General features: G+C 47.3%; 1 protein-coding gene across 1 annotated transcript in view; it reads left to right on the forward strand.

Annotated features, from left to right (window-relative positions):
- Positions 1-498: 498 nt before the first annotated feature.
- The window catches only part of agrn (agrin), a gene marked incomplete in the record, with an annotated part of 299832 nt that continues 288713 nt past the window's right edge, over positions 499-11617 (forward strand). The window contains 2 exon segments of the mRNA XM_036212931.1: positions 499-876; positions 1911-2172. Coding sequence (XP_036068824.1) covers positions 673-876; positions 1911-2172 — 466 coding nt within the window.

Consider the following 11617-nt stretch of genomic DNA (forward strand, 5'->3'; position numbering starts at 1 on the left):
GTAATAACTTTAAACAATATGTGTCGAAATTAGCGTTAAGTTACTGACTCTTTCAGGTTGTTTCGGGGGAGGGGGCATTCTGAGACCCCCCTTCCATGATCTGGTTGTTTGTCAGCAGCTAAAGGCTCATCTGAAACGCTTCTGTGCATGCGCTCAGTTAGAAAAATGAAAGTTTGGCGGTCTTGTCTCCCAGAATCACCTCGTTTCTAAATCAGCATTTAATAGAGGCGCGTGCGCGGCTGTTCGTCCAGGTGTGTGTTTGAGGGGGTCGCACAGGCGCTGTCTCTCCGACTGGGGGCGGCGTAGGACAATCGGTCTGCGCAACGCCCCCCGACACATACACACACACACACTTGTGGGATCTGTAATTCAGATCGCCTGCAAACCCCGGACCCGTGCGCGTGCATTCCTAGAGAGAGAGAGAGAGAGAGAGAGAGAGAGAGGTCCCAGCCCCTTCCTCCCTCCTCTTCCTCCTCTTCCTCCTGGTCCTCCAGCCGGCGGCGGCAGAGAGGGATTTCTGACCCGGGCTGTGGATGCTCGGAGCGCGGCTGCGGCAGGAGAAGGAGACGCCGGACGCGACGCTTTCAACCCACGCCGAGAGTTCAGGCGCGTGCAGCGGCCAGGTTCACCTGAGAAAGTTTCCTCTCACGTGCTCTCATCCGCGCGCTGCTCATGGGCTCCCATGGGACTCTTCGTAGCGGGCGCGCGGCGCTGCTCCGCGCGGCGCTGCTCGCGGCTCTGCTGCTTCCGCTCTGCGCCGCGAGCTGCCCGGAAAAAGAGTTGGAGGACCGCGAGGAGGAAGCCAACGTGGTCCTGACCGGAACCGTGGACGAGATCATCAACGTGGACCCGGTGCACCACACGTACTCGTGCAAGGTGAGCGGTTCGGGGCGCGAGGGAAGTTTGAGAAGAGCTGAGGAGGAGCAGCAGCATCTCTGCTGAAGAACACTTGTCCAAACTCATTCATCCACAATCCTTCACTAACATGACCCCACACCCCCCGCACCGCCACAAGGCAGGCCCAACCGACCATGTAATCATCCCAAACATGCTGCTGCAAGAAGCGGGGCCCCCGGTGCCCCCGACTGTTCAGCTGTAGTCCAGGAAAAGATTCCTGCCTCAGATTTAGTTTGTTCCTGACAGTTTCTCCATCCGAACCTGAGATTTGTGACTTCATGTTGGAGACTCAGACCTCTGCAGCTGCAGCCTGAAGTGTAGTTTTTCTTTCCTGTCAGCCTAAAGTCCTACAAGCTGCTGCCAAGGTAATAATAAAGAAGCAGCAGCGAGCTGTCGTCAGTCATCCAGGTGGCTGTAGAAACCAGCAGAACTGAGACTTAGTCCTTCTGGACTCATATGAGGAGTCTGTGTCTTCTCAGTCAGGGAGCTCCTTCCTGATTGAGAAGACATTCATGGTGAAGTGAACTTTTTCTGCACAGTGGTCTGGGGGTTTTGTGGTCTGGAGATTTTGTGGTCTGGGGGTTTTGTGGTCTGGGGGTTTTGTGGTCTGGAGGTTTTGTGGTCTGGTGGTGGGTTGCTCTTTAATATCTCAACATGCGGTGTTTGGTCCCCCCCCCCCCCTGTCAGCTGAGTGCAAATGGTTAACGCCTCCAAACAGAGACCACTTGCATGGGAGACCTGACGTGCAGGAAAAGGCCTCTGCTGCCCTGCCAGTGATGGGGGGGGGGGCATGTCTGCTGCGGGATCAGATGCATGTTTGCAGAGAGAAGCTGTTATCAATGTGACTCCCGCCTGTCATCACCAAAACATAAACAGTTAAGGCCCCCGCCAGCAGGAAGACCTTCATGCACATCACCAAGATTTTTAAAGCTCCAATGTTCACATTTGATAATATTATCAGTGAAATCCACAGTCTGCTTCATAACTGGCTCTTTTCTTCTTCTTCCTCAAAGGTGAGAGTTTGGCGCTACTTGAAGGGAAAGTCGAATGTGAACCGTCAGATCCTGCTGGACGGCGGGAACAAGGTGATGATCGGCGGGTTTGGGAACCCCCGGATCTGTGACAACCAGGTGTCCACAGGAGACACTCGCATCTTCTTCCTGAACTCGGCCCCGGAGGCGGAAGACCCGGAGCACAAGAACGAGCTCATGCTCAACTCCAGCCTGATGAGGATAACCCTGCGCAACCTGGAGGACGTGGAACACTGCGTGGAAGGTGAGCATGAAGCAACGGAGGGAATCTCCGGGTTCTGGTGCTGTCAGACTAAAGCTGCCGGCTGTGTGGGACGGGAACGGGATCCTGAAGTGAGCAGCTGATAGAATGATGGATCCAGCGTGGACTCCAGTTTTAGAGAACCGTGAGTGAGGCGTTCCTGGCTTAGGGCTGATTCTTGACCTTTGCACTCTGAAGCACAACTGTTTTATCAGATCATACGTGAAACTAACCGTCATCCAGCTCATGACAGCAGAGCTTCACTGCGTCACACAGGCTCAGCTCTGCTGGAGGAGACCCAGATTTCTCCTTGGAAACCAGCAGTTCTTTTTTTGTGTTGAGTTTCCAAAGTTTGAGCAAAAATCACTTGAAAAAGTGTTGTCAGGGAGCGTTATCACTTCAATACCAAAGCTATCAGACTAATGAATCTGAGCCGGCGACTCGCTGCCAGCCGGTCGGCGGTTAACTCTTGCTGCTCCCTGACAATGCTGGCAGCCGTTCAGGGTTTGACTCTGGGAGGAAATGATTCGGAGCACGGATCACCTCGCGGAGGACTTTCTGGGGCAATCAGCACTGGCTGGTCTCTGGACTCTTTCCTGTGAACGGTTCTTGGTGGCAGGATGTTCCCGTGGATGGAGCTTATTTGCAGTGTTAAGTTGCGCCTGGCACACACATAAAACTCCTTCTGTTTGTCTGTCCAGGCACGAAACGCTGCTCCGCTAACCTTTTTATTCTCTGGCCTCTTCTCCGTCTCGGACTCCTGCTGTGGAAAGAGGAGTTTCTTGGCTCTGAGTTGCTGTTTAGACAAACGGTTTGTTTAGAGCTTTTGTTCCTGAAGAGGGTTTACTTTGCATAATCTGATTTCTCTCGTATTTCATTGCTGTTGGAAAAAAGCAGTGGCAAGGAGTCATTAGACTCACGTTGGAGCAAAAGCACAGAAAGACCTTGAGGCTCTGCAGATTTGAATAAGTAATATTTATCTGACTTGTGTATCTGCGTCATTCTTCCTTTTGTTTTTGCTGAGTCTGATGATTATTACTGAGTTCCTTTTCCAGAGGAAAGTGGGCTTCAAGGCTCGCTGAAGGGAAGAGTTTTAATTAAGAGAGTGGAGTCAGAAGGCATCTGTTTCCTGCAGCCGCCAACCTCAGAGGCTTTGGGGTCAGACAAGACTCTACCTGCCGCAGCGCTCGCTACTCCCGCCTCTTCCCCCTCCTCATTCTTGACATTTTCGATGCTGGGACGGACTCAGGAATGCCTGGCAGAGAGCGTGGTGGGGAGGCGCATTGTCTGGGTATGAGGAAAAAAGACGTGTGAGCTGCTTGCCAAGAAGAGAAATGGGATGAGTGATGAAGAAGCAAAGAGGAGCGGAGGATTTCTGTTGCATGTGTGGACACGGCTGCAGAGGATGTTGTGTTTGCTGTGGCATACGTGTTGGAGTTCGGATCAGGGTGGAGTGAGGACAGATGTTTGGTGCCTTCATGTGACAGCTGTCCTCTTATGCTTTAGCCTCAGCTGTCCTTACGGCTGGATACGGGCGAAAAGGGTCAAACCTGTACGGGACACACAGGTGACCTGCAGGAAATATCGAGGTGGTAGACCGCTCAGTGAACCGTAGAGAGAAGGGGTTCATTTTTTCCTACGGGCATGCTGCAGGCAACAGGTTGTAGTGAGCACACATAAGGGGGAGTAGGTAAGATGCAGGCGTGTCGTACAGATTTCAAACCTCCCAAATCCTGCAGACTGAACAAGGATCTCATTAGTGCTGTTCACGTGAGACGTGCACGCTCCTTGGTGCAGCCTGATTGTTAGAAAGGAGAAATTAACAATGTAGTTTCCAATGAGCAGTTGTGCATCACATGCTCACCATAGGACAGCATCACCCGTATGCCACAAGTGCAACTTGTAATACTTGATGATACAGTATGTTCCATTGTCATGACTTGCCTTGAGGCGGTCGTACGAGTCACAAGGGAACTGTAAGACACACCTGTGCTCCACTTAAGATGCCGCTGCTCCTCTACAACCCTCCACAGATCTGGACACCCCAGAAACCTGCAGAACCCAAACGGGTCGACCCTACCCAGCTGCGTGCGACTAAGGCTTTAGCTGAGGCTCCCGTTGTATGAAATTAAATCAGGGCCAATATTATTTGAAACTCAAGCAAAACATTTTGAAAAAAATATTGGTTATTGGCCAAAAAAATTTTAAATATCCAAAACTTTTGCTATTTTAAAATAAACTTAGTTATTTTCAGCTTCAAATGTTCTGTTTTTCAGGTTTCAAAACTCAATTTCTATTTCATTTTTTTTTTTCAGTTTCAAATCTTTTTTTTTCTGTTTTCAAATCTGAAAATTTCAGTTTCAAAGTTTTGGCCTTGTTGTGGCGCTTTGGGGCGGGGCTAAAACGAAGGACCAATCAAAATCGATGAGGGGGGTACCTTCAGTCCCGGTGCATTCACTGTCTCTGAGAACTGTGAGAATTATGGTGAGAACATGTCTGTTTAGTCTGTACTGTCATAGTCTGACGTAGTCCTAGAGGGGTGTAAAAGCAGAGTTTTACTGCGTCCAAAACGCTGTTCTTGCCCGTTGTTACAAACAGGCATCGAAAACACCCGATTCAGATTAAAAAACAAAAAAAGTGAAAAAAAGATTTAAAAGTTAAAATGAAGTTTTGTTTTATTTTAGAGTAGCAAAAAGTTTCTGACATTTTTTTTTAGGCCAAACATTAATTTTTTTTCAATTTGTTTCATTTGGGTTTCAAATAATACTGGCCCTGATTTAGCTCCATACTACTGTACCTTAATGTTGGCGTCTTTCATCAACCAGACACCTGTAAACCTGCAGCGTTCACACCGAGCAGTTCCTATGAAAACTTCCAGACTGAAAAACTTGATCCCACGAGTTCATTGTTGAATTTGCATCCTGTCTGGCAGCAGCGACGCCCCCGGCTCCGTTTTCTGGTTCCTCTGCAGCCTCTCAGTGTAGTTATTGCGGCTGATTGTGCACAGAGTCCACAGCTTAGATCACGTTTGAGTCAGAGTGCACGACGACACGACCTCAGAACTTTCTGCTTCAATAAACTCTTTGGATAAAAAACACTTATCTTTCTTTCCATCTCTTTTTCTAAAAACAAAGAGGCGAGGACGCCTCGGCAGCAGGAAGCCATCCTGATGGAGATGTGTCGAGCACACAGGCTATCTTTCTGTTTCTCAGCTGCTTGATTTCTTGAGGAATCCCTCAAAGCTGTGAGGAAAAGCAGCAGCACAGTTCTGCTCTGCTTCTTCTGGTCACTAACGTTGTGAAGCTTTTTTACCTGCAGAGAAGTGAGCTCATAATGTGAGCTCTGCTTCACACTTGTGTGTCCAGGATGCTGTGAGCGTGCAGTTCCTGTGGGGGGGTGTTGAGACACTGATGGGATTGGACCTGCGCACACAGCAGTCCAGCAGAACATGAGGGGGGTTCTGCTCTCCCAGCAGGTGGTCCGGCTTAATGAAGGCGGGTGGGTGGGCGGGTCCGAGGAATGCCTTTCGGGTGGATGTGGGACGACTGTTTGAGCCCCCCCCCCCTCACTACTTTAGCTCTTTCAGAGAACGAGCCATGGCCACGCTGAATACTTGGAGCTTTTTTTCTCCCGTGTTTGTGTAAGGAGGAGGCCTGGAATTTCTAACCTGTCTGCCCCCCCACCTCCTTGAGATGTGAGAAGATAATGGTAGAATGGAAACAATGTGTGTGTGTGTGTGGGGGGGGCTGAACATTTCAGGTTTGATGTGTAGCGTTCATGTGGTGTCTGGAGCCTCTCTGGGTTTCAGAGCAGAGGGGCTCTTGTGATTTGGTGCTTTGGGTGGCTGAGGTTAAATTAGAGGTCTTTAGGGATCCATCTAATCTCTGGAGATTTGCATTTTTGTGCAGTGGTTTCCGTTGCCATCGCCTCTTTTCATGTACGGTGGTCCAGCTTTTCTTTATGAAACAGATTTGCTGCCTTATAATTATGATGTTAACCTCCACTACCACCTGCTCACTTCCTAATCTCATCCAAAACTCTGGAGGTGGATTAGATTTCTGCGGTAGCATCAGGCGGGACGGCCCACCACTTTCCCAGGTACAGAAACATGTGGCCTCCAGCTCTTTCCAGCAGGGTGATGGGATTTATTTTATTGTGCCTCTGGAGGGGGTGTGAGAACGTAATGCAGCTGCACCCATATGACTGAAGTATAGCGCGGGGGTCTTTATCCCGTCCGTTCCTTCACAAGAAGCCTTTTGTCCTCTGGGAGTCATGGGAAGTCAGGAAAAGTGACTTTAAAGATTGGATTTTTCTGAGGCTCTTTGAATGGATTAGGCTGTTGTAGGAGTGTGTGTGGGGGGCTGCATGTGCTTGGTGGAGGGCTTTTCTGAAAGGTAGATCAGTCTGGCCTGGGTCCAAGCGTTTGGCAAAAATGGGCAACAAGCTTGATAGAAGTCTGCTGGAGAACCATCTGATCCACGGCCGGCTCTCCCAGAGTCTCCAGAGTTATTGCACATTTCAGATTTTAATTAAAAATGCAGGAGTGGCGAGCCCGCCTGGCGGACCCATAAAGGACTCTGAAATGAAAAAGCCATGAAAGATGGAGGAGAGCAAACGAGGAATGGACCACTTGATCACAGTCTGCTCCGCTTGGCTCTTTTCCCAGCCAGAAGCAGGACTGTATCACTCTGCTGCTGATAAGCATCACAGATGGAATTGATGGTTTTCTCTAAGCTTGTTAACATCTCACATGTGGGGACACGCCCGCCGTCACACGGTCGAGGTGGATGCACTGGAACAGTGTCCAACATCAAAGCTTTCAGACTCAGAGTGATGTTCAAAATCCTTTAAAAATGTTTTTCTGTATTTCTCATGTTCTTTTGGTTTTGAACGTGGCGCTCAGATGAGTCAGAAGATCTAACACTGAAGGAAAAAACGTGATGAGTTTGGGGTTGGAGAAACTTCTCATCTTCATTTGGTTAGCTTTACTTTCATACTGCACCTTTTGGAACAGACCAACTGGACGTGATGCTTCCAGTGTCTGCTTGTTCAGGTCCTTATTCTCAGAAATAGAGAACTGTAGAATCTGAAAGCAGTTTGTGTTGTAGGAACTCTGCGCTGGGTTCACACTGGATGTGGAAGCGCTGCGAAGCAATGTGCAAGTAGTGTGTGCGGTATCCGCTTCACCTCCAGTTCACAGCAGACTCGCATTTTTTCCGCGACGTTCGACGCAGATCACTCGTGGATTGTTGAAAAAAATAGACCAGACGTTGGTGAGATCCGGCCGCAGAGGGCCGTGGCGCTTCGCGTCTGGTGTGAACTACACCATTGGTTGACGAGGGCGTCGACCTCCATTCCACGACGTTAAGAACCTTAAAGGGACCTTACCATGATTAACTTTAGTCCCAGATTAAACTATATTCATTCAAATGTTACCTTTGGAACTAAAACACAAATTATTTATGAAATATGGGTTATTTTTGTGGACCCCTTTTATACTCAGAAGTCAAACAACTCTATCTTTGAGGCTCCGCCTCTCGCTTTTTATGGGTGCTCCCCATTTCATGACGTCAACCAGATGAACTTTTCAGGATTCATTGAAATGACAACATATAATCTCTGTATTAAAAATCCTCTTTGCTTTAATGTAAATTCAGTTACCTTTCTGCCGTTGCTCAATAATCCACGTTTAAACCAGTTTTCCCAATTTGGCGCTCGCTTTTCCTCCAGGAAATGGTCTGCTCCCTTTCTCCTGCCATCTTCTCAAATATCCCAGTCTGCTTGTGTTATTCTCGGATACGTTTAGGATCCATCCCAACATGTCGTCAGAGTTAAAGTTAAAGTCCCACTATTTGTCATGCACCTCGGTGTGTGAAATTTGTTCTCCGCATTTGACCCATCCCCTGGGGGAGCGGTGAGCTGCAGACACAGCCGCGCTCGGGAACCATTTGGTGGTTTAACCCCCCAGTCTAACTCCTCAGTGCTGAGTGTCAAGCAGGGAGGCACTGGTATGACTCGGCCAGGAGCAGAGTCTTCCTGAAAGGGGCGGTCTCACTCTGTGACATCAGCACGTTTCCACCTGCTCGTTTTCGTGGGTATGGGAGGGGCTGCTGTGGAGAGTGCAGGTTTTTAGAGGATTACTCAGAAATGTGTGAACAGATCAAAGTACCGCTTTAGGGTTGTTTATATTGAGGATTGAACAATAAAATACACTTTAAAGATCAATAAGCAGATTTTTCATGGTAAGGCCCCTTTAAAAAGTCTTAAAACAGCAATCCTGTTGGTGTTTGAAGATTTTTTTTCTATGTTAATAATCTCAAGACAGATTTCTGTCGCCCCAATAAGAGCATCGATCATCTTTGTAATGCCCCCATCCCTCCCGTTTTTTATTTAAAAGAAACATCTCTAATATTCTTATGACAACCAGCATGTAAATGTGTCCTCTGTAGATGACTTTTCTAAACCTGAATCTCTCTCAACCTTCATCCTCCTGAATGAACTCCTTCTGGACATTTGGGGCTTTTCAATGAGAACATGTGTGAAGGGGCGGGGCTCTGGGAATTGTAGTTTTTGATAAAAATAAGAATGGACAGCTTTTTTTGGAGGATATTTAAACTTTTACTATTCTGCGTGACTCAGAAGCCTCTGAGTTGGACATTGGATGTGTCTGGAAAATTAGCCTACAGTAGAATCTTTGAGCTGCATGGAATTAAAGTTTGGATCCAGGAATTCCTCTGAGCTCGGGATTCCTGACAGAATTCCTGATACCAAGGCTGCATTAGTGCAGCAAAGCAGCTGACATCAGGTTCAGAGGAAGGGTTCTGAGGAGTCATGGGGGCGGATAGCAGCCCCCCCCACCCCCCCAGTGGGATTCGGATTTAGGTCAGCTCAGCCGTCACTGCGGAGCTTCACAGATGGGAAGAAAAGGAAAACCTTTTTTTTTTCTTTTTTCAAAACTCTGTAAATGTTTTCTGTTCCACAACCATCAGGATGTGAAGTTATTAACTTCAGCAGGTTAACCTCTGCACGTCTTCATTCAGCTCCATAAGCTGTTTCGCATCAGTGATTTGGCAGAGTTTTTATGCCGGATGCCCTTCCTGACACAACCCTGTACTTGAGGGGCACAGGGACCCAGTTAGGCAGCAGCGTCAAGGGTCTTGCCTAAGGACCCAATCTGGGTGGGGATCAGTGGACAACCCTGGAATCGAACCCAGGGCTCCTGCGTGCAGCCCTACACTTAGCCCACTGAGCCACCCAGCCGCTCAAAGTCTCGAGTGATGATTCCTTTTTTCTGACAGAAATACTGAGAGAAAGTGCCACTGCTTCATCCTAATGACCCCATGCTTGGATTAAACAGGAAGAAGGGGGTTCAGAGTTTAATTAAATTCTTCCCCCTCCCCAGGCGTGGGGGCCGCATGCACTGACCCACTGATTTTAAACCATGCTGGCTTTTGTCCGGAGGAATGCACCTGTTGCATTCCTGCCTCCGTCTGCACCTCTGTTACTGGAGCTGCTCTCCTCCTGGTCCCATCGCAGATCCCAAAACCTTTCCTCTGAAGTTTGGCTTTCATCTCTGGCCCTTCCTGACGGACAGAATCTTTTTTTTCAACACCAACAGGAAGAACATTGGTAAAATCATGAGGTGGAAACGGGTTTCCTGTGTTTTTTGGCTCCTGGGACGGCGGCTCCTTTCCCGCCCCTCATCCGCCTCTCTGGTGGAGGGTTGTCATGGTGATCCCGTCTCTCCTCGATGACTTGTCCTCCACGGTTCCTCTGCTCTGTTTTCCTGCTTTCACTCGTCATCAGCGTCTCCTCTGCATCATGACAGCGTCTGTACGTTGGGTCCTCGGTCAGGCAGGTTTGCCGTCGCCTTTGATTTGAAACCCTTTTGTTGTCCCACCTGTCTTCCTCTACTGTATTCTCACAGCCATCATCTTCCTCCTCCACCTGTAATTAGACTGGAATTCCACCCACTGTGAAGCTGCCACAGTCCAAACAACCAGGTGCACGCTGAGCAGCGTCTGACCTCAGTCATCACGCCTTCTTCAGCTTTGTCTCCTCCTCAAAGTGAACATTTTCCCTCAGCTCAACACAATGCAGATTCAATAAAGTTTTCAGAAAACATTTATAATAAAAGACAAAGCTTCTCCACAGACAAACCCAGACTCCGTGCTGTGAGGCTTTTACAGAACATTTGACTGTAGAGCGAGTGCGACGTCACCCATAGAAATGATTTACTTCCACTTCCAGCGAAATGATAGTCTCACTCTGACTATTTAAGGATTTGTTTTCAAAGTGTTGTCAGTGGTCTTTTAATTACGATGATGCTGTTTTTAGCCAGAATCCTAAAACCTGTCGTTTTCTAACATTTAGTTTTTGCAGAGCAGCAGGACTTGTGTTGAAATGTGACTGAGTTGTGGGCGGGACTCTTCCAATCTGTGTTTACACACTCTCCTGCTAGCTTACAGCTCCTCACAACCCAATGCTAACATTAGCGATGCAACAAAAATATAACTTCTATCCAGCTGTACAGTTTTGATCTGGATTCCAGCTCAGATGAGGAAAACAAAGACCTTCATGGATGTATTTGGTGCATTCATCAGAATGGGGCGGAGCAGGGAGCTTGTGGCCCCGCCCAGCATACTGCATTTTTCAGACTATATGTTGCTCTGGAGTATAAGTTGTAACAGCAAAAAAAGCATAACAAATAAAAAGTCACATATAAGTCACCTTTGGGAGAAATGTATGTAACAAATTAAGGAACCAGGAACGGACATTTCATCAGAATATATAACCATAACAGACGGACATTATGCACCATTCACTACAGTGACACATTTATGCTTTTTTAGCTTCATGAAACATTTCAAGAATCTAATATTTTAGTGCAACTTATTAGCAATTATCTCAATAACCATAGCCTAAGAAACATGCTAAAAGTCAACCATTTATATCACTTTGAATCACTAAATCTGTTGAGTTCTTCATCCTGTGTCACTTTGAAACAATTGCTAGGAATAAAAGTATTTTCAGTTTTTTAAAGTAACTATTTGTGGTCTAAAACATTGTTTTTTCCCTCATACTGTTGTCTTCTTGAATAAAGTGTAATGCTACAGCGCGACCGCCACCTAGTGGCCAAACTGAAACGCCCTCCAGGAGAAGCAGAACAATGTTTGTTTGTTTGTTTCGTTAGAACTTCTCCTTTAGAGAATCCATGTATGATATTAACAATCTCATTATTTCACTGATACATTTACAGTATGTGAACTGGATCAGATTAATATCAATATATTCATATTATATAGTAGATTATTAATGTATTTCTAAACAAATGTGTATAAATGTCTAAACTCAAAATTGAATTGAATTGAAGAATCGAAAGAATCAGAATCGAATCGATTCAGGCTCTTGTGAATCGAATCAAATCGTTTCTGGGAATCATGATCGA

This window comes from Oryzias melastigma, linkage group LG7 (genome assembly GCF_002922805.2).
Source record: "Oryzias melastigma strain HK-1 linkage group LG7, ASM292280v2, whole genome shotgun sequence".
Lineage (NCBI taxonomy): Eukaryota > Metazoa > Chordata > Actinopteri > Beloniformes > Adrianichthyidae > Oryzias > Oryzias melastigma.